This window comes from Podarcis erhardii (genome assembly GCF_964252035.2).
Source record: "Podarcis erhardii genome assembly, chromosome: 16".
Lineage (NCBI taxonomy): Eukaryota > Metazoa > Chordata > Lepidosauria > Squamata > Lacertidae > Podarcis > Podarcis erhardii.
Genome location: NC_138514.1, coordinates 2004241 through 2027620, shown reverse-complemented (window position 1 = coordinate 2027620; position 23380 = coordinate 2004241). Strand labels below are relative to the sequence as shown.

At 44.0% G+C, this 23380-nt stretch overlaps 2 protein-coding genes across 4 annotated transcripts in view; one reads left to right on the top strand and one right to left on the bottom strand.

Moving 5' to 3' along the window:
* The window catches only part of PIWIL2 (piwi like RNA-mediated gene silencing 2), a 54894-nt gene extending 40804 nt beyond the window's left edge, over nucleotides 1-14090 (bottom strand). The window contains exons 1-7 of one of the 2 annotated variants that reach the window (XM_081843859.1): nucleotides 14019-14090; nucleotides 10429-10627; nucleotides 7418-7496; nucleotides 6517-6640; nucleotides 3896-4084; nucleotides 2819-2929; nucleotides 591-708 (exon numbers count right to left, since the gene is read on the bottom strand). In XM_081843859.1, the coding sequence (XP_081699985.1) occupies nucleotides 591-708; nucleotides 2819-2929; nucleotides 3896-4084; nucleotides 6517-6640; nucleotides 7418-7496; nucleotides 10429-10623 (816 nt within the window). In that variant the 5' untranslated portion in view covers nucleotides 10624-10627; nucleotides 14019-14090. Of the gene's footprint in view, nucleotides 1-590; nucleotides 709-2818; nucleotides 2930-3895; nucleotides 4085-6516; nucleotides 6641-7417; nucleotides 7497-10428; nucleotides 10628-13428; nucleotides 13518-14018 lie in introns of those variants that run through there. The other variant, XM_081843858.1, reaches the window with a different exon arrangement.
* Nucleotides 14091-14623: 533 nt separating this feature from the next.
* The window catches only part of LOC309331614 (outer mitochondrial transmembrane helix translocase-like), a 57770-nt gene continuing 49013 nt past the window's right edge, over nucleotides 14624-23380 (top strand). The window contains exon 1 of one of the 2 annotated variants that reach the window (XM_081843945.1): nucleotides 14624-14648. The gene's annotated coding sequence lies outside the window, so the exon portion shown is untranslated. Of the gene's footprint in view, nucleotides 14649-22123; nucleotides 22528-23380 lie in introns of those variants that run through there. The other variant, XM_081843944.1, reaches the window with a different exon arrangement.

Genomic DNA, 23380 nt, shown 5'->3' with positions numbered 1-23380 from the left:
ACATTAAAAAATCTTGATAGGTTTAATGCTGAAGATGGCAACTAAAAATATAAAAATCGGATGGTCATTACTCAAGATGGCAACCATACCAAGTAAAAAATCTAGCCTTGCTTTATTTTGGAAAAGTGGTCTAGTCCTTAAGTGTATTTTAGTTTCACTGCATGTATTTTAGTTCAAGTAGTAAATGGAAACTTCACCATTCACCTCTAAACTGATAGATGGTTTGAAAGATGCAGTAGGTGTTCTAAAAAGAAAAAGTGCCAGACAGTCCCCTGTTCCGGAGACGATTTATACAAAATCCTTTCTGTATGTTTTACTGTGAGCTACATCCCTAGCATACACTCAAGTACTCCAAGTACTCCCCCCAACATCTTTTCATTATAACTCTCATGGAAACACACTGCACCTTAAGCTTAACGCTGGTCACACGTTTTCTCATTTCTGCATCATATGGCAGCTTCTATATCCTAAGGAAGAGGATTTTTATTGACTATTGTTCCACACAGAAAAACCCACAAGAGGGAAAATGGAAATGTAGGTGGTGGTACATCAGAACATAAAACATCTTTGGCTCCTGTATCAGGCCTTACCTCAGGCAACTTTATAGGCAAGTAGAGAATAGAGCCATCAAATGCTGTAACCTCTCCCGTCACTGATTTATGCTCCTTCAACATCCCAAAACGCATACTCTTACATTCTACACTGGGGCTGGAAGACAAGCATGTAGAAGAGAAACGAGGAGTCACAGTATATGGAGCTCACAAAATTTCCTCACTAGGGAGAGGAATTTGTATTTCCATTCCTCCTGGCCAAGACATTCATAAACCAAAACTCACAGAATGATCAATCAAGTCTGAAGAACATCTGAACACATGAAAGTCAGTAGAAAAGAGTCCAGTAAAGTTGAATAAATCATGTACTGGGGGGAAAACTACCCAATGTCACTGAGATGACAGACACAATTCTATTCCACAAGCAGAGCAACAATCTTTACTGTTATGCTGTCTAGTGAATTCTTCAGATCAGTAATTTATTTATACACTTCTGTTCCAAGATAGTGTTTGATTTGATTTCAAAAATATTCTGTTACAGAAGGAATAGTTCAGTTTAAATGTCGTATATTCTCCAGTCAGTATATTCATTTGGGGGGGGGTTAAACATAAGGCAAATAAGGGTGGGAAAGATGCTGATTAATGAGTCAGTGAAAAAAACCCTCACCCTAGTATAACTTAAGCTGGTTTCTACATTTCAGTCTGCAATTCTAAACATGCTAACCTGGGAGTAAGCATCACTAAGCAGAGCCTCACTTCCAAGTACCGTATTTTTCGCTCCATAGGACACACTTTTTCCCTCTTAAAAACTAAGGGGGGCGGGGAGTCTGTGCATCCTATGGAGCGAATGCAGGGGGGAGGCAGGCAGGAAAAGCCACCAAGAGCCGCACACAAGCTTCGCACAGCTCTTGCGGGCTTTTCCCCAGGAGGGAGAAGGGACTGACGTGGCCAGTCAGTCCTTCTCCCTCCTCGTAGAAAAGCCCGCAGGAGCCGCGCGCTCCTTAAAGGGTGCACGGCTCCTGTGGGCTTTTGCAGGAGGTGGGGGAATTGCCATAGCCGCGTGCAGCCTCTCCAGCCGGGAGAGGCTGAGCAAGGCTAAAGAAGCCAAGACAGCCAGTGGGATCCATCCCGCTGGCTGTCTTGGCTTCTTCTTTAGCCTTGCACAGCCTCTCCAGAGCGGGATGGATCGCGCTCGCTGCCTTGGCTTCTTTAGCCACGCTTCTTTAGCCGCGCTGGAGAGGTTTAGCTCCCGGCCGGGAGAGGCTGCGCGCGGCTATGGCAGAAGCCAAGACAGCCAGCGGGATGGATCCCGCTCGCTGTCTTGGCTTCTTTGCTCTTTGGGGCTGGGGGCGAAACGCGGGCCTGTCCACTGCTCTTTGGTGCTGGGGGGGTGGGGGTGGGAATAATATTTTTTTCTCTAAAAACTAAGTGCGTCTTGTATCCGGTGCATCCTATAGAGCGAAAAATACGGTAAACATGCATAGAATTGCTCTGTATATTTCATGTCTCCAATAGTATATTTTTATATACTAACCAAGTTACATATTATGTCATTAAGCAGCAGAATATTTACAGGTTTGGTAAGTATCACATTTATTTCCATTTATCCCAAAACTTCTGTTCCTCATCCCACATCCTCCAGAAGCCCATGGGAAACACAAACACAGTCCTATAGCTTTGAAATTTCCTGAATTTTTACACCTCTAGTTTCATCTTTCACATGGTGTGGAGGGGGGCTAATCTGCTCCTCACCCACAACTTTGGATGAATAGCAACAGCATTTGCAACAAAAACCTGCTGCCATATAAAAAATAAGTGAATGGGATGCTGGTTAACAGTTACAGTTTACAGAACAGTCACACACTCATAAATTTAAGACAGAGGGGCATCACAAATTCTACTACAAGCTTACATGGCTCGTAACTCTCCCTTCACGGACAAACCACTTTCATCTTTTTAAGCTTCCATGTGTTGGTGGGGGTAGGAACACAAGTAGAAAGATTTGAAAATTCAAATCCAGTTTAGAATTGTAACATGAAGAATCCTGAGAACCAATCAATAAATGTCACATGGCCTACTTTTTGAGAACAGCAGCATTATAGGCATATAAAAAGTGGGGGGCAGGGGGAGAGGGGAGAGAGAGAGAGAGAGAGAGAGAGAGAGAGAGAGAGAGAGATTGATTTAAGGCTACTTCCAAGTACCTTGTCTGTAGACAAATAAAACCAACAATCCTTCAACAGCTCAGATGAATGGTGAAAAATTACTACCTGAATGTCACATGATATTGATACACAGCTTCATTTTGACAATGGATTTTTATCAGGTTTAAAGCCAAGGGAACAGGTACTCCTTTAGAGCCTTGCTTCATTAGCGGTTTTCTAGAAGGAAGAAAGCATACTTGAAATAATTTACATGCTTAATTTAAGAGATATGAGCAGTTCGCTTGTTCTGAAACTGACTAGTGATAAAGCAAAATCCCTGGTTTGGAGGACAGCGTATGCTTACTTTAAGGGGAAAGCGGCTGACATCCTCATCACAGCAGAAGGGGAAGGCTCATGGCAGCTGCTTCCTGCTCACACTTATCATGCTACACACCAGGGTTTCGTGTAATGTATAAACATGGCCCATATGATAAAATAAGTGTCCACTTAGCAAACATTCCTAAGAGCTAAGAAGTAAATTGCAAAAGTTCAGTTCAACTTTCTCTCAAGGAACTGTACAGAGGACAGTACACCCCTAACTTATGCAGGGGTTATATTCCAGGGATCACGCCTAAAGCCAAAACCACGTATGGTCAAAACACACTGGGTTCAATGGTGGGTGGGACTGCCAAAGTCTTTTTTCTCAGACATCCGCCCACTTTCTGCCCCTTTATTTTTATTTTTTCCCAAGCACATAAAGTTAAATGCACATAAATTGTGGGCTTACTGTAGTAACAACTGAAATGCTAAAAGCCAGAATGACAGGTAATATTGTTAAAAATTTAAAGTCAGATTTTCATTATTTATTTGACTGATTTAATTAACCACTAAGACAAATGAATATGCAGCACTACATTTCTGGAACACCTAGCAGAATCTAAACTGAAGATAGAACATGCTTCTGTACAATAAAAGAGGTTCTGCAGCCAACACAAGAAACAAACTTTGATATCTTCTGCATAAAACTCAGTTGTTCTGAAGAGACACACATCTGTAGACAAACGTTTAGACACTGCATTTCCAGCAAGAACTTTGAATGCCCCCAGTAGCATATTAATAATTAAAGAGGGAGGGGAGGTAGACAAGGAAGATTCTATTGATATGATCAGCCATCATAGATTTTTAGTATCAGCTTTCACTTACTTTTTCTCCACAAGCTTGTTAGAAACTTCGGAAGAAATCTCTGATCTAGGAGGTTCTACTGGTGCTTTCTGCAGAACTCCTGCACTTACAGCAGATGAGTCTCCACAGGCCCTACCAAGTCCCAAACCTGCTCTTCCAAGACCAACAAAAGGAATTTCACTTTCCACAAGACCAGGTACCCTGAATAAACTTAAAAGAGAATAAAAAGAAATACATAGCACAATGATTTCCTTATCAGCTTTCAAACAGCATGCGAGATGGCTTTAAATAAAGCTCAGAACCCAACATATTTTACAATGGAAATCCCCCAGACTCAACACCAGTGAAGTGCAGTACATTGTTTAGATGCAGAAGAATGTTCCAATTCCCATCACCCAGAGTTCAGTTTGGGCAAGTCGCACTCAGTCTGGCTACCACACAGAGCTGTTCTATGGACAAATGAGGTAGGAATTGTACAACACATTCCGTACAGAAGTAGAATAGAAATAGTGAGTCTCCAATAATCTGGAATTGTTATACTCTGTCCATTTGTCCCTCAAAGCAGCATCCTCCAGGGCTACAAGGCTACAGGAAAAAAATATGATTTTCTGGCATGCATGAAGTACGTACAGTGGTACCTTGGTTCTCAAACTTAATCCATTCCGGGAGCCTGTTCGACTCCTGAAACGGTTTGAAAACCAAGGCTGCAGGAAAACCAATTGGCTGCAGGAGCTTATTGCACTCAACTGGAAACCGTGGAAGCCACATCGGACGTTTGGCTTCCGAAAAACGTTCGCAAACCAGAATACTCCCGGGTTTGCGGCGTTTGGGAGAATATTTGACAACTAAGCTGTACGGGAACCAAAGTACTACTGTATCTTAATTTTCCCCCTCCCCCCCTCCCTGCTTCCTATAAATTCTATTATTGATACATAATACCTTTTACTTATGGTTACTAATCTAAACAATACATACATCATTTCATATTTGTAATAACTGTAATAATTATGACACATACACGCCGACACAACTTGTTAATTTATTCAGAAATGTCAGTGTTTATTGTCTTTTTTATTTTTATGTAAGTGTTGCAGTTATATGCCCTAATGTAAATATATATCTCAATGCAACTATGTTAAACAGTTTAAAGATGAAAGTGAATAAAAACTTACAAAAAAGCAGTATGATTTGTGATCAATGGTTCTCATAATAAAATCTGTGAAATTTCACATCTATATAAAAGAGGGACTAATCAGATCCACAGCATCTTTCAACTGAAACTAATGAAAGAAACTAATGGCTTTGAACTTTTACTTGAAAACTGATCATTGAGCTCATTTCACTTGAGCCAGAAAGATATACAAATCTAATGGATCATCATTGAATAATTACTGGCTGGCTAAATGAAGAATATCATTTTTGCCCAAGGTAGGACAAGTGGCATTTCTGGTATCATGTATACCTTTTAGAAACACATTTGTAGTGGTCATCTTAAAAAGCTAAACAATATTGGATACACATACATAGATACAGAGAATTTTGAAATTTACTTTGAACTGAAATCAGCACTCTTCCTGCTTGGACTTATGGATGTACAATTAGAAAAGGACTATGGAACTTTGTTTCAATATATGATTACAGCTTGTTTGGAGGTTCTAGCAGGGGAGCGCAGCTATCATATATCGATATACGATATATCGTATATTGTATATCGTACACTCCTTCTATCTGGGATGGTCATCCTCTTCCACCGAGCGCGCAGCTTCGGGAGGGACGCACATGGAGCGGTGAGGGAGGAAGGGGACACCTGCCTAGCCAGCCAAATCAACCCTGGCGATCAATGGGGTGACAGATGTCGCAGCCAGATCGCCCTCACATCCTCACATTACAGCTGCGAGACTATATGCACAAAGATTCATCATTACCAACAATGCTTGTTAAAACTAATGAAATTAGCTGAGATGGCAAAACTGACATGTTTAATCAGAGGAAAGTCCTTGTTAACATGTACTAAAGACTGGAAATCTCTCAGACTTTTTGTGTGAAAATGAAAATGAAATGACCTTAGGATCTGGGGATTGAAAATAATGTTTGTTTATATAAAATGGTTTTGCTGGGTGTTATATTGGAGTGGATGAAGTGATTATTGTTTATAAGTAGCAGAGAGATGAAGAATTGAAAATTCTTCAATCTCTGAACTATAGATTATCTATTTCCTCTTGAAAGCCTTTTTCTATCTGTTTTTTCTTGTCGCTATCTCTTTCTTTCTTTTTGCATCATGTTTTAATCTTACTTAGATTAAAGGTGGACAAAAAAGATAAATGATATTAAGTTTTGTATTTCTCTTTACAAACTCTATGAAATTTAAACTTTATAATATTTACTTAAAATAAATAAATAAATACACATTTGTTCATCAACATTTGCCAACTTTTAAATCCAGGCTTTCAGTGCTGATTTTTCTATTGATTTCTTTTCTGCTGTGGATTATTATTGTAAATTTGTGTTTTAATCTAAGTTTGGATATGTGTGTGCACGTGCATGTGTATCCCTCTGTAACATCCTAAGATTTTTATAATGAAGAGGGGTATATAAATAATTTTAATAAATTACTATATTCACCTCAGGATCACTTTACTCACCTGCCACGTCCCAGAAGCTGCCTTTCCACCTTGCTGTCTCCAGCTGGCCCTCCTCTAAACTCTCCATGCTGTGCTGGCAAGTCCACTTTGGGTTTGATACTGATGTCACCCAAAATGCCTCGGCCTAAATAGAGTATAAAAAACAAGATAGAAAAGTTATTTTTACAGGTTTAGATACTACCCAAGGAGGAATATTACTGAAGTATAAGAGAGAAGCTCCTATGTGATAAGGCTAACTGACCCAAAGTAGGCTTTGAGGCAGTCTCAAAACCAAGTCCCTAGAACCATTATGAGCTTTTAGGAGGGGTAGGTTGTATGCAGAGACCCCTCTAGTCCCTGGATCCAGCAAATGTTAAAATCTAAGAAAAGTTGCTGGAATAGCCAGGCTGGCTTCCTGGTGAAGTAATCAGCCATTACAGTAACAAAGGGCTCTGTGCCAGATGACAAATGGGTGGGACTCCCTCCCTCAACTCACAGTTAGTTAGAAAGACAAAGACTGGAGTAGAGAGTTGCAGTTATGTGAGTCAGAAGCTGGAAGCAATGAAGCACGCTGGGAAATCAGAGATCCAGAGCCCTGTCTGATTTCTGTTTGGATCCAAGGTTGTGGCTATGAGAGAAGCAAGGCCTTCTTGGGAAGTTAATGCTGTGAACCCCTCCATCATAGGCTCAGATTGTATATTTGTGTAAATAAACCATATATCATAAAGACACCACATTCTCTGCTGAACCTCATTCCAAAGGAACACACGAACCTTGAGTAAACGCCTGAAACCCCTGGCATCTCACACTGCTCAGGGATTGGAGCGTCATGCAACATTACTGTTACAGGTGTAGGTACTACCTAAGGACACACATTACTGAAGTACAAGAAAGAAGCTCCTATGTGATAGGTCTAACTTACCCAAAGCAGGCTGTGGAGCAGTCTCAAAACCAAGTCCCCGGAACATGGAACCCAAGGTCGAGGTAGATGTGGAATGCTCCTAAAATAGAATGGAGGACAGAGAGACTCTACCCATTATACCTACTGGTTAAGCATAAGGCCAACTGGAACAACTGCCAATGATAACTCTTGAAAATTTAACTAGAGTTTTGCAAATGAAGGAAATTTCTGCATCTAAGTTGCAAACCTAAAACTAAGCTAGAAGTTTCTCAACAACAACAATAATTTTGTTATTTGTATGCTGCCTATATGTTGCCCTAGCCCAGAGGAATAGTAAAAACACAATAAAACATCAAACATCAAAACCTTCCCTCAAACAGGCTCAAGCAGCAGCATGATAAGCTCTCTGCCCAACACAAATTAGTTCCACAAGCATCTAACTATAGTATTCAGAAAACAGCTAGTTTTCTAGCCATGTTTTATTTAAGGTTCTTCTTGAATGTCTTTTCAAAATACAAATTTTAATTAATTAATTTTTACACTCACAAAATACAAATACAAAAGAGAAGGCCCATTATTCTAAAAAATAAAATAAAAATAAATCTCCCTTTCTGAATGAGGTAGGAAAATCTAGCCAGTTTTAAAAGATTCACTTTTACACTTGACAATGTATCCTTGAACAATGTTTCTACACTAGAACCCTTTAGTTTTACTGAAACCTTGCTTTTCCACATTTCTCTAGACTGTTCCAAACTGCAATTTAATAGAACATGTAGGCCTGGGCAATGCATTGAAACATCGTTCAGGGCCAGAGCACTCAGCGGGTGGGGCTTGCCTGCACCTTACTTGCCTTCTCCACTGCCTCCTTCCTCCCTGTGCCAGGTACTGGCAGGAGTGGCACTGGCTTTAGCCAGGAACCTTGCAGGGCCAGGGCCGGGGCTGCTTGTTTCTCCCTCCATTTTTCAACATCACACTGTATCACTACATCGCTATGCTTAGCTGGTGAGACCATCGCAACGTTGAAAAGCTGCCATCATCCAGCCCTAATAGCACCATATTATTCAGTAATGACCTAGGCTGTAGTGAGATCCTCCTAGAACATGACTCACAAGTAGTGCTGGGCAATATCTGGTTTTCAACATCACAATTTATCACGAGCGAAATATCACGATATCATGATATATCACGATATATATCCCTGTGGTGGCAGAGGGTGTGTTGTGCTTCCCTGCAGCACCAGAGGGCCTTGCGTGCCTCCCAGTGGCAGTAGTGGGTGCGCCGCGCTTCGCTGCAGTAGCAGAGGGCCTTGCTGCACCTCCCTGTGGAGGCAGAGGATGCCGCTGTACCTCCCTGCAGTGGTGGAGGGTGTGCCGCGCTTTACATTTAAAGAGGGCCTTAAAATGTAAGGAAGTAGTAGATTTTATAAAAATAATAAACTTCCATACGTTATATTTAATATATTTTCAACTAATTTACGAGTAGTTTAAGTGATTTACTTAGCTTGCATCTGCTTCCCCACTCAGAGGTCTAAGTGGAATCTGTGCATGCATAAGCCCCACTGAGTTCAACTAAACTTACTTCTACTTTCCTGGGAGTAAGCTCCATTGAGTTCAGTACGGCTTGCTTGTGAGTTGACATGCATTTGCTTCCACTGCTTACTGAAAAACACCCTCCCCATCATTCTCACATGGTACCCAACCTCCTATTTCAGCCTAAGGCAGCCAGCTAAATCTTCTCCCCTCCATTCCCCCCACCCCAACAAAGCCCTCATCTCACCAATCTCTCCCTTTTTATTAAAGGGAGGGAGGGTAAGAAAACAAGCAAAAAGATACAGTGGTGCCTCGCAAGACGAAATTAATCCGTTCCGTGAGGCTCTTCGTATAGCGGGTTTTTCGTCTTGCGAAGCAAGCCCATTGACAGCTTAGCGGATTAGCGCTAGTAGCGGTTTAGCGGCTTTTAGCGTATCAGCTGATAAGCGGTTTAGCGGCTTAGGAAAGGGGGGGGGAGGGGGAAAAACCCGCAGGAACTCGCAAGACATTTTGTCTTGTGAAGCAAGCCCATAGGGAAATACGTTTTGCGAAGCGCCTCCAAAACGGAAAACCCTTTCGTCTAGCGGGTTTTCCGTCTTGCGAGGCGTTCGTCTTGCAGGGCACCACTGTACAGTAGAACCTCATGTTATGGATGGGATCCGTTCTGGAGGCCCATCTGTAACATGGAACTGATGCAAGCCGAAATGCCACTTCTGCAAATGCATGAGCGGCGAAACCCGGAAGTAACCCGTTCTGGTACTTCCAGGTTGCCACAGGACGCAACACGAAAACACGTAACATGAAGCGGACGCAACATGAGGTATAACTAGTGGTACCTTGGGTTAAGAACTTAATTCATTCTGGAGGTCCATTCTTAACCCGAGGTACCACTTCAGCTAATGGGGCCTCCCACTGCTGCCGCCGCCACTTGGTTTCTGTTTTCTTCCTGAAGCAAAGTTCTTAACTCAAGGTACTATTTCTGAGTTAGCGGAGTCTGTAACCTGAAGCGTCTGTAACCTGAGGTACCACTGTACTACAATTGCATTTTATTACCAAAAGTGGGGGAACAGGACAGCAAAGACTGCAATTAGCTAGCAATCATGTCATCCAGATATTCCTCCACTTTATTTTAATTGCAATATTTTCAATAAAATATATTTAAAAGATAAAAAAAAGTAGTGAGCAATCAAAGTATGGCAATTCCAGAGTAAAGGGGTAGTGGGAAGCTAACTTAACAGAAAAATCCTGTCTTTTAAAATCATTTTCCTTTTCTTGTGTTCTAAGTGATGATTAATATGCAAGACACACAGCAGAATTCGCTATAGGGAAGAAACATTCCTCCTATCAGTTACAGTGAACCCAAGTATGCCATGTAACATCTCCCTGTACAGCATTGTGTACCAAAAGAACAAGGGATCTAGTTTTAGCATGAACCTGCAGGTACTGGCCAACCACTTTCCAGCAAAGTATCACTGCTGGAGATTATAAAAGTTGTATATTTACCTGCTGCAAATGTCCTGGTTGTTTCTGTACCATCTCGCATACTCTTTGCATCCTACCAGCTGAAGGAATAGACCTTCCTCTACTGTATACATTATCTTCAATCGTAAGCAGCTGTGGCGGAGATTCAGGCACATGGCCACTCTGAGGCATGTGGAAAGATGCACCCCCCCGAAATGGGGGTCTTGTGGGATACATGATACTGTTTGAGGGGGAAAAACACATTTCAGAAGCATACAGCAAGGGGCTCTCTATAGTGATCCCAGTTCACCATGCCAAATTAAGTCTGAAACAAGACTACAAAGATGCCCTTGAACCATCTACCAAGACTAGCACAATCCACCTCTACCACCATCAACATCTCATTTTATTGCCACCCCCCAACCCTAGGTCTCCTATCACTCTCCTTAAATAGTGAAGAAAGACCTTCGCAAGAATTAGGTTCTCATCACTCTACAATGTACTTCCAACTCCCCGCCCCCATGAACACCTCCCTCCCTCAGAGAATAATGCCTAAGCACCAACAATGGTAGACCTTAATGAGCACAGATACACCAGACTTAAAACTGGTTAAACCACCATTCCCTCTCCCCATAGAGCCTTGGGATACAGTTCTGTGACTGGCTAATGTGTTCAAAGACACTATTCTAAGAGAACCCTCTGCATATTCACCAAACTAAAATTCCAACTTTTTAGGGTGGGGAGGGGGAGAAGGCATGAAAGTGAAACTTTTATATAACCAATTAGAGAGGATTTTGAGAGGAAATAAAATGTTTGTACTTTTCCACAAATTCAGGGAAACTGTTGGTTATGGGGTGATGCCTTGAATGAGTTGTATCAGTGCATATGCCAGGGTTGAGGAACCTTTTCAGCAACACAGATCAGATCATCATCCTCATGGCTGCACATATCAACTTCTGATAATGAAGGGGGTGGCACTGAAACTTCTGCTTAAACAACGTCCCTCTCCTCTGTTTCAGCAGCACCTAGCTTTGAAGCACTAGCTTTGGGACTTGGGAGCACCAATGTCAGATGATAGGTGGGCAACAAATCCTCCTTTAAAGCCATCCAAGTTGGTGGCTGAGGTTGACTCTACCTTTCCTCCTACCTGAGGCAGATTTTATTGCCAATACAGGGGAACCAGAAAACCTGAAGCAATGGTGACTTGGATGTCCTGCCGCACCCCAAGACCGAGGTAGCCTTGTGGTAGTGTGTGTATTTCTTAGGCTTGGTTTAAAATACTGTACTCTCTCACCTTCCCAGAAATATTGTCTTTTGGGTATATAACTCTGCTCAGGAACAGATGTAGAAAGTGCCTTTATTTAATATCATCCCTGTCCCTTTTAAACTGCCACTCTGAGTCTTATGAAAGTTAAAGAGAAAGGATTTATTTCACAATAAGAATGGTAAAGAGATGCATCAGGAGTTGGTGTTTAGTCGATTAGTCATGTCCAACTCTTCGTGACCCCATGGATGTCTGAGTTACTTGAGCCACGACAAGGCAGTGATCCATGAAGGGAGTGCCAGGAGTTAGACATCTTTAAAGAATCAGTAAACAATGAATACTGAACTCAGGCTTTTCAATTAAGTACTTTCTTTTATCTTTCCTGAAACTTCCAACATTCAGCTTCACTGGATATCCACAAGTTCTAGTGTTCTGACAAACTTTCTTTGTTCCACTTTCTCATTGCCATGCATAATTTTGCAAACTTCTATCATGTCACCTTTTACTCACCTTTTCTCTAAACTAAAAAGTCCAAACACTACCGTACAACCTTTTCTCATAGGGGAGTCACTATATCCCTTTTTAGTTGCCCTTTCCTGAACCTTTTTGAACTGCACAACAGGGGGTGCCACAGGGCACAAGATTTTTGAGGGGGTGTGAACCAAGCACCCACACATAGGTAATCCCAGTGTGGCCTGGTGCTCCTCTCCGCGCAAGGGCCATGCTGGCCAGCTGGGCTTGCCTGCGGAGGCAGACAGGCAAGCAGCTCAGCGCAGTCCCACTTTGCTCTGGTGGGGGTGGCGTTGCTCCAGCAGCATTGGTGGCAACAACTGGAAAAGGGTCTATTTATTCCTATTCTTTGCTTCCTGCAACTTAACCAATTCCTGATCTCCTCTTTTTCCTTGACTGTCAAGCTTATGTAGGAGTCTTTGGTCCAAGTACACTATGTCAACTGGACAACCTCTACCTATAAGCTTACTGACACTCTCAAAGAATTCTAAAAGGTTTGAGAGACAGGACTTTCCTTGCAGAAGCCATGCTTGCTCTGCTTTAGTAGGGGTTTGTTCTTCTAAGTTCTTTACAATACTTTTCACCAGTTTTCCAGGAACAGGTGTAGTAAAAACCATCAGCTAGTTTAACAAGTGCTGCGAATTGACAGCTAATAAGCTATATTAATTTGGGTGACCCAAAACATTTTGGCACCTGACGTGAACCACAAAATGGTGCCACCTCCTCTTCCAGGGAAGGAGGGAGTGAAATCTACATCAGCAAGAAATGGCGATGGGGTGTGTGTGTTTCAAATCAACCTTATCTAACAGCTTAAGTGAGAACCAATAGCTGTAACCCTGTAAGGCCATTTCTATTCCTATTATCAACATGAATGTTATTTACAGGACTCCAGCAAGGCCACTTTTTGAATTATTATGGGCCCAAGAATGACCCTTGTTCTTCCATTACCTTATCTGAACCTGCTGGACCTCCTAACCAAAACATCCTTGGGTGCTCTTCTGTAACTTTGCAGAAAGCAAGTTTGATACTTATTAAACTATACAACCAAATGAGAACCTGTAATGGAAAATCAATGTATCTGCTTCCATTTTTGAAACGGTGTTCCAAGTCTCATGAATCCAGGGTCTTCTCAGAAGACTTAACTGCTGTCCATCCAGCCCTGAAGTTATTTCTTAACCGTTTCCTTCAAGATCAGATTAACATTGTCCAGTGCAGATTCCCTCTTTTAAAACCATGTGTACAGTTCAGGGCAGTGGTTGTCCACATACCTGTGCAATATTGTATACCCACAATTCACACCCAAGGCAATCTTGCAATTCCTAAACTGCCACCTGTACACCATCTGCTTGCCTTGTGAATGGGCGTTATTTATCCAGCAGTAGGTGAACACGCTGGATCAGTTTATTACCTCTCTCTCTTACACACACACACACACACACACACCCCTATGTGCCGATGTTGACAGTTCAATAAAGACTAAGTAAAACCGACACAAAAACAAAAATCGAGCAAAAATGCACTAGCAGCCAAGGATATCCGCCCCAACCCATCGTCGCCCAAGGCCCACAGGACCCAGCGCCGCCTCCCAGGGAACGCGGCCAGTCGAGCTGCGGCTGCGGGCCGTGGAGCCCGGGGTCCCCCGACCCTCCGACCTGGGAGCGGCCAGCGGGGAGGAGAGGCCTCGGGAGGCGCGGGAGGGCTGCTCGGGGCAGCCGGCGAGCAGCGCCCCTCGTTCCGCCCTCCGCGAGCCAAGCCCGCCCGAGAGGAGCCCCGCTAAGGCGGCCTCGGAAAGCGGGCCCGCGCCTTCCTCCTGCTGACCCGGGACGACGGCGCTCCCCTCGCCGGACCCGCTCCTTACCCGCCTGTCCCCTCAGCGCGCCGGCCGGCCGGCCGAGCAGCGCAGCCCAGCCAGGCGGTTGGCGAGGCGGCGGCGGCGGCGGCGGCAGCAGGGAGACCAACGCGCCCTCCTCGCGCCGCCGAAATCTCACGCACGCGCACTCCGCCCAGCGCCCTCGCCAGCCCCGCCTTCGCGCCTTTAGAGCACGTGCCCGCCCCGCCCCGCCCCTCGCCCCGCCCTGGCCCCGGGGGTTAGGAGCAGCCCAAGTTCCCAAAGCAAAGGGGGGGCCAGAAGGAATAAGAAAGGCCCATCACGTCCGGCGCGAGCTTGAACTTACTCGTTCAGAAATACGTCAAGTAGTTCATTAGGACATCTCGCCCGTGAATGGTTATTAGGAGTATATCCCTGCCTCAGCCTGACTTTCACCCACCACCGTTTAATGGTACAGTCTATAACTGTACCATTGGGAAAGGAGGTGGGGGAATGGGGCGCGCGCGCGTAGGGCGTGGTCAATCTCAAGGGCGACTTCCTCATAAGGCTCCAAGCAGCCGTTGGGGTTCTGATTTTGAACTGCAGCCCCGCCTCTCGGGAGGGGCCTCTGCTCGGCCTCTGGCCATGGCAGTAATGGAACAAGCTGTAGTGATAGAGCAGGTGCAATAGAATTTGTTTCCCTCCTTCGAGCCCAAGAGACGGTTTGGTCTTCTTGCTCCAAACCCTCCCTCTTCCGTAGCAACGCATAAATCCTGAGTGCCTCGCTTCCGGTCTTCATCAGTTCCTCAGAACAGAGTCTGCTTGAAGTCTTCACACTCCCAGGTTCTCAGGCAACAAAACAGACAGACCAACTCTCGCCCACTCTTCTCAGGCAGACAAGACTTTTAAAGGCAGCTAACAAGTTAACAAAGCAATAATTCAGCGCTTCTGTAACCTTGATTGGAGTCACTTTTGCAGCTTTTACATTATACTGGATCGGGCCAGCAAACTTTTTCAGCAAGGGGCCGGTCCACTGTCCCTCAGACCTTGGCGGGGGGGGGGGGGGACTTTATTTTGAAGAAAAAAACCTGAACAAATTCCTATGCCCCACAAATAACCCAGAGATGCATTTTAAATAAAAGGACACATTCTACTCATGTAAAAACACACTGATTTCCAGACCGTCCACAGGCCTGATTTAAAAGGCAATTGGGCCAGAATCTGGCCCCCAGGGCTTACTTTGCCTACCCATGCTGTATATGTTTTCTTTTCCTCAGTATGTTTGTGTGTGTAGTAAAATACATTTCCTAACAAATACAGTACAAATACCAACATGCTCTATATGGGGCTGCCCTTGAAGATGATCCAGAAGCTGCAACAAATGAAAAAATTGGTGAGAGGGGCAGCCTGATGGCACCATGTGTCATCCTGAAAGCACTGCCCTGGCTGTCACTGAACTACTGGGTCTTATCACTACAATACAAAGCCATAAACTGCTTTAGACACAAGTACTGTACCTAAAAGAGCACCTCTCTCAATACTGACCGTCTTGGGCCCTGAAATCAGCAAGGGAGGAACTGCTGCTGCTGCTGCTGCCTCCAGGTGCTGCTGTCCAATGGGCACTGACCTGCAATGGGGCATTTGGGGTAATAATTCTCTGTTATAGAATGCCCCCCTTGTGAGTTGTATCTGGCTTCTTCATTATTTATAGTCAGAAATAAATTTTAAGCATTCCTCTTCACCAAAGCATTTGATGACCAAAATATATTCCTCCTAACAATCTTGAAATATTTTTCCTGTGAGGTTATGTGACTGTTCATGGGCCATTGCCAAGGGCAGCTGCCCCCTTAGATCAATCAGAATCAATCAAAATCAATACAAATCTGAGGCTCTGACCCCCCCAAAAAGCATGACCTGCCAACAAAAATCCTGGCTACACCCATGCTACATTTTTAATTGTTTTTGTTTTGTTTTGTATATTGTTTTCTGTTTTGTTAATTTATTTGATTTGTATGCTGCTTTTCCACACAAAAAAATCATGTTCAAAGCGGCTTAAATCAAACAGGAATGCATTTCAGTTAAGGAGCTTGTGGATGTAATCTCAGAGCCTTTGTTTGTGATCTTTGGGAATTCTTAGAGAACAGGTGAGGTCCCTGCAGAATGGAGGCAGGCATATGTCCCCATCTTCAAAAATGTGAAAAAAGAAGACCCATGTGAGCTTCACATTGATACCAGGAAAGGTCCTAGAACAGATAATTCAACAGTAGGTCTGTGAGCACTTAGAAAAGGATGCTGTGGTTACTAAAACCCAGCATGGGTTTTTCAAAAATAAGTCATGTCAGACAAATCTCATTTCTTTTTTCCATGGAGTTACATGGATCAGGGGAATGCTGTGGACGTAGTGTATCTTGATTTCAGTAAAGCTTTTGATGTTCTTGTGAGGAAGCTGGTAAAATGTGGGGTGAACGAGGTGACTGTTAGGTGGATTTGTAGCTGGTTGACTGATTGAACCCAAAGAGTACTCATTAATGGTTCCTTATCATACTGGGGAAAAGTGACAAGCGGGGTGCCACATGGTTCTGTCCTGGGCCCATTGTTGTTCAACATCTTCATAAACGACTTGGATGAAGGAATTGAGGCTTACTAGCAATACATGTGAAAAAGCTCTAGGGGTCTTAGTGGACCACATGCTTAACATAAGTCAACAGGGTGAGGCAGCTGCAAAAAAGTTAATGCTATTCAAGGCTGCATCAACAGAAGTCTAGCGTCCAGATCAAGGGAAGTTGAAGTCCCACTCTATTCTGCCTTGGTCAGACCACACCAGGAATACTGTGTCCAATTCTGGGTACCACAGTTTAAGAAGGATGTTGACAAGCTGGAACGTGTGCAGAGAAGGGCAACCAGGATGATCAAGGGTCTGGAAACAAAGCCCTATGAGGAATAGTTGAGGGAGCAGGGTATGTTTAGCCTGGAAAAGAGGAGACGGAGAGGAGATAGGATCATGATGTTCAACTATGTAAAGGGCTGTCACATGGAAGAGGGAACAAGTTTTTTCCCCCTGCTGCTCTGGAGTGTAGGAGTCAAGCCAATGGCTTCAAATTACAAGAAAGGACGGACTTCCGGGTTAGCGCCATCGCCTAATGGCGGATTCCCTCCGAGCTCCGGAGGGAATCGGCTCAACAGGGTTCGGGTACTGCCGCGCCGGCGACGCGGGGACCCCTAAAAACCACAGGCGCGGATGCCTGTGGACGTGGTGACTCGGTGGGCACCATTAGCGCCCTCCCGACCTGCGAAGGAGCCTTTTTAAAGGCTACGGAACGGGGAATGGGGAGCGGCGTGGTGCTGAGAGCCCTCTGCTTCCCCTGCTGAGTGAAGCCGCAAGCCATGGACGGAGAGCGCTGACTTTTTCCCTTGAACATTCGGACTAAAAGCAACAACCCGTGAGTAATACGGAAATTGGATTTAAAAAGGAATTTTTGTCTTTAAATTCGGTACGACCGGAGGAGGTGTAAAAAGGAAGTCCGCCCCCCCCCCGCCTTGCAGACAATCTAAAGCAAGGACTAGAGAGCTAAAGTTGAGAGAAACATCTTTGTCCCTTGTGAAGAAAAACTATTAATTTCATGATTGGACACTACAATTAATTTTGCTGGAGGACAAGAGTCGGATTGGAAAGCTAAAGTGCAACCCCCGGGACCCGGGAGTGATCTGTGAGAGAGCCTGCTGAAAAGATACAGACTTTGACAGCTGTCAAACTAGCTGTCAAAGCTGGGAAATAAAAGGAAACGTTGTTTCTGTTGACTCTGCCGGTTAGATTTTCTGTAATTTGGATACAAATTGCTGGGAATAAAGAAAAATAAGTTACATTGGGCTTCTGGATTGGAACTGGAAAGATACTAAGTAAACAAAATCCCCCTAGAGGGGAGTTTTGGAACACTGCAAGAAATGGCTGTAAGTGGAAAAATACTGACTGAGCTGAATAGGACATTTCATCTCCTGGGAAAGCTCCAGGAATTACAGGGAGAGATCCAGGACCAGAGTAATATTTTGACTACAAGGGTGACAACATTGAATGAAGCAGTAAATAAACTTGCTAGAACAGGAAGAGACTTGATACAAGCCTTTGTCGTGGAACCAAAAGCCCTTGAAGTTGGAACAGAAGTTGCTGCAGCTGGGCAAAAGAAATCTGATAAATTTGAGAAAGTGGAAAAAGAGATATATGAGGACTTGGTGGAAAATTTGGTGGAAAATGAAGGTGAAGCTATAATGTTGTGGAAGATCAAGGCAGATCAGAGGCATGTTAGCACAAGTGAGATCAAGATGGAAGTTGGAGCTTTTGGGACATACAGTTTTAAAAAATTTAAGGAACAAAATTTGAGCTCCACTTTTAAATTCAGAGGCCTGCTTGGAAGAAAAATGGTCATTATTGGGACAGATCTTCCCCGAGATTTGGTGTTGAACACAAAGGATGGTCAAAAAATCCGGCAGAGTGAAATGGAAAGAGTTTTAGGAGCCTCGGAAGTTTGGGATCCAGGCTGAGAATTGATGGACTGATGGACACTGATTTGGGGATCAAACCGGGAAAGGGAGGGTGGGATTTGGGAATCCAAAGGGTGTTAAAATATAGTTTGTTAAGTTCTTTTTTCTTTTTATAACTTTTGCGATTTTTATGGAATGTGGGGAAATTGTGGAAAGGAAATTTGGGTCGACTTTAGGAAAAAGGTTTAAGATTAAGTTAAAATTGGGTTTTTTAAATTAATTAGAAATAAGGCTTTTAAAATTAATTGAGAAATGGAAGAAAGAAGAAAAGGAAAATAAATAGCATGAATAAAGAAATTATTAAGTTAAAGTTGAGAAAAATGATAAGAACTTGTTGAGCAGACAACATAAATTGGAATGCAAGAAGGGGAGGGGGGAGGAGGTCTGAGAAATAAGGTGAAAGAAGATAAGGTTCTTTAAATATTATGTGTTTTTTAATTGTTTTTCTTTTTGGGATTTTTTTGTGTTTTTTAATTTTTGCTTTTTGTTTTGTTATTATATGGAAAATTTCAATAAATATTATATATTAAAAAAAACAACAAATTACAAGAAAGGACTAAGCATCAGGAAAAGCTTTCTGACAGTAAGACCTGTTCAGCAGTGGAACAGACTCCTTCAGGAGGTGGGCTCTCCTTTCTTAGAGTTTTTAAATTAGAGGTTGAATGGCCATCTGTCATAGATGCCCTAGCTGAGATTCCTGCATTACAGGGGATTGGACTAGATTACCTTTTGGGTTCCTTCCAACTCTACAATTCTATGATTCTCTAATTCTCTCATATATATGTTAGAAGGGTGATTGCCTATATTTCAAAAGCTTTCTGCAACATCACAACCTGTGTCACATGTGTTTTTAAGCCTTGTGCTTTTTGCTCCAAAGCTTCTTAAAAAAATTATTATTATTATTTTATTTACAACATAGTCCACAACAACTCATACATACAAACAAACCCACCACCATTCACAATTTAATTATCAAAATTAAACTCCTATCCCCTTACACAAAGAAAACATAACATAAAAATAAAAGACTTCCTTTATCCTGTAAATGGCCTCCTTATTTACTTTTTGTGTACTGTTTCTTTTATATGTGATTATTACAATTTTTCCTAATTATGACTTAAAAAACCACAAAGTCTCCTATAGAAATCAAACGAAACAAGTCCAGGTGTATATTTTGGGGCACTGGTTGGTAAAGTATTCTCTGCATTTTCCCCATTCTTTTTGGAATTCTTGTCTAGCTTGTCCCCTAATTGTCTCTGTTAATCTGGCCAATTCAGTATAATCTATTAACTTATCCTGCCATTCCTTTTTTGCTGGCACAAATTCTTTTTTCCAATTTCTGGCAAATTAAGGTCCTCGCGTGCCTGTGGCATACAGGAATATTTTCTGATCCTCTTTTGCTATACCTGTGCCTGTTATTCCTAATAGGAAAGCTTCTGTATTTTAATGAAATTATATTTAAACATTTTTTAAAGTTCATCATATACTATATCCCCGAAGCTTTTGATTTTTTCACAGGTCCACCAGATATGTATAAGTGTCCCTTCTGCTGTACTGCACCTCCAACACAGGTTTGCTTTTGTTTTATACATTTTAGCTATTTTGGCAGGTGTTAAGTACCATCTATAAAACATCTTGATTAAATTTTCCCCTAGTGCTAAGGCAAAGCTTCTTCTTTCTTTTTTCTTTTTAAAATATTATTAAGAGTTTACTAATGCAACTTTACTAATGGGCCTTAGAAAGCACTGCTAATAACAAGGCCAGTGGAAGTGATGGTATTCCAGCTGAACTATTTTAAATTTTAAACGATGATGCTGTTAAGGTGCTACACTCAATATGCCAGCAAATTTGGAAAACTCAGCAGTGGCCAGAGGATTGGAGAAGATCAGCCTACATCCCAGTCCCAAAGAAGGGCAGTGCCAAAGAATGCTCCAACTACCACACAATTGCACTCATTTCACACGCTAGCAAGGTTATGCTTAAAATTCTAAAAGGCAGGCTTAAGCAGTATGTGGATCGAGAACTCCCAGAAGCGCAAGCTGGATTTCGAAGGGGCAGAGGAACCAGAGACCAAATTGCAAACATGCGCTGGATTATGGAGAAAGCTAGAGAGTTCCAGAAAGACATCTACTTCTGCTTCATTGACTATGCAAAAGCCTTTGACTGTGTCGACCACAGCAAACTATGGCAAGTTCTTAAAGAAATGGGAGTGCCTGATCACCTCATCTGTCTCCTGAGAAATCTCTATGTGGGACAAGAAGCTACAGTTAGAACTGGATATGGAACAACTGATTGATTCAAAATTGGGAAAGGAGTACGGCAAGGCTGCATATTGTCTCCCTGCTTATTTAACTTATATGCAGAATTCATCATGTGAAAGGCTGGGCTGGATGAATCCCAAACCGGAATTAAGATTGCTGGAAGAAATATCAACAACCTCAGATATGCAGATGACACAACCTTGATGGCAGAAAGTGAGGAGGAATTAAAGAACCTCTTAATGAGGGTGAAAGAGGAGAGCGCAAAATATGGTCTGAAGCTCAACATCAAAAAAACGAAGATCATGGCCACTGGTCCCCATCACCTCCTGGCAAATAGAAGGGGAAGAAATGGAGGCAGTGAGCGATTTTACTTTCTTGGGCTCCATGATTACTGCAGATGGTGACAGCAGTCACGAAATTAAAAGACGCCTGCTCCTTGGAAGAAAGGTGATAGCAAACCTAGACAGCATCTTAAAAAGCAGAGACATCACCTTACCAACAAAGGTCCGTATAGTTAAAGCCATGGTTTTCCCAGTAGTGATGTATGGAAGTGAGAGCTGGACCATAAAGAAGGCTGATCGCCGAAGAATTGATGCTTTTGAATTATGGTGCTGGAGGAGACTCTTGAGAGTACCATGGACTGCAAGAAGATAAAACATATCCATTCTTAAGGAAATCAGCCCTGAGTGCTCACTGGAAGGACAGATCGTGAAGCTGAGGCTCCAATACTTTGGCCACCTCATGAGAAGAGAAGACTCCCTGGAAAAGACCCTGATGCTGGGAAAGATGGAGGGCACAAGGAGAAGGGGATGACAGAGGATGAGATGGTTGGATAGTGTTCTCGAAGCTACAAACATGAGTCTGACCAAGCTGCGGGAGGCAGTGGAAGATAGGAGTGCCTGGCGTGCTCTGGTCCATGGGGTCACGAAGAGTTGGACATGACTAAACGACTAAACAACAACAACAATGCAACTTTTAATTGATTAATCCAGCAACATACCTATTCTTGGGATATGGGTGGCACTGTGGTCTGAAGCCTCTTGGGCTTGCCAATCAGAAGGTCAGCAGTTCGAATCCCCATGGCGGGGCGTCCCAGCTCCTGCCCACCTAGCAGTTCAAAACCACGGCAAAGTGCAAGTAGATAAATAGGTACCGCTCCGGCGGGAAGGTAAACGGCGTTTCCGTGCGCTGCTCTGGTTCGCCAGAAGTGGCTTAGTCATGCTGCCCACATGACCCGGAAGCTGTACGCCGGCTCCCTCGGCCAATAAAGCGAGATGAGCGCCGCAACCCCAGAGTCGTCCCCGACTGGACCTAATGGTCAGCGGTCCCTTTACCTACTCTTACTCCAGAAGGCAATACACATTTACTAAGAGATAAGTTCTTCCGACTCCTATGAGACCTATTGACCTGGGCGGAAGTAGCATTAAACTTCATAGGAATTACTTCTGGGTAAGTTTACCTTTTTAAACGTGGACAGCATTGCGCTGTTCATTAACGAATCTGCGCCTAACTCCAATGGAGAGACAAGCAAACGCACTCGGATACCTACGCCGGGAAGGAACCCAGGAGTCCTGCTCCGGCCCTAGTGGGCTGTCCTTTGCACACGTGACTCTTTTCGGTGCCAGGACGCGGAAGCAAAAGGCTTCCTCCGGCGTTTTCTGTTTCCCGTTGGCGGTGAGCACAGCAAGCGCATTGCCCGGCATTGCCCTGGGGCCGGCATCAGGCTGGGCCCCAGGAAGGAGGCGGCGGCGGCGGCGGCCCAGGTAGGAAAGGGTTGGTTCCCCGGCGGCGAGTTGGTGGGGCTGCCGCGTCTCCCTCCCTCCCTCCCTGCGCTCAGCACCACGGCCAGCGACGCGGCCCGAAAGGAGACCCGGAGGCCTCTTCTTCGGGTTCAGTCCGGGGCCTCCCAGATCAGGGCCGGGCAGCCCCAGCTCCTCCGGCCCGAGAGAGAAGCTGAGCCGCTGCTCGGCAAGGCTGGGCCACATGGCCTTGGGCCGCCCTGCTCCAGCTCCCTGAGCTTCCAGCCTCTCTGCCCCTTGGCCCCGCTGCCTCATTCCCAGACATCGGGAGAGCGCCGGGCCGACTACCGACAGGCCTCGGGGGCTCAACAGTGGAATAGTAACAACCAGGACAACAATTAGCATTTCTGCAGCACCTTCCCGATGTTTGCAACTGCCCTCCCTGAGCTTATTAAAATTCTTACAACCTGACATTGCAGATCAGTACTGTCATCCCCTTAGAGCCAATAGGAAGCTCAGGCTGGATTGCTTAAAGCAGAAGTGCCTAACCTTTGGCTCTCCAGATGTTACTGGACTCCAATTTCCAACAGCCACAGTCATCATAGCCAATGGTCAGAGACTGAGCAGGTCGTAGCCACAAGGACTATCTCCTATCCCCACTGTCAGAGGCATGATGCCTCTGAATGCCAGTTGCTGGGAAGTGCAATTGTCACGTGGGGAGTGTGGTGTTGCATTCAAGTGCTGCTGTCAGGCTTTCCAATGGTAGAACAGAGTACTGGACTAGATAGGTCCTTAGTCCGATCCAACAGGGCTTCTTACAAGTTCTGCAGTATCTGGAGGGCCACAGAATCTTCTCCCCTGGCGCAGGGAGATCCAT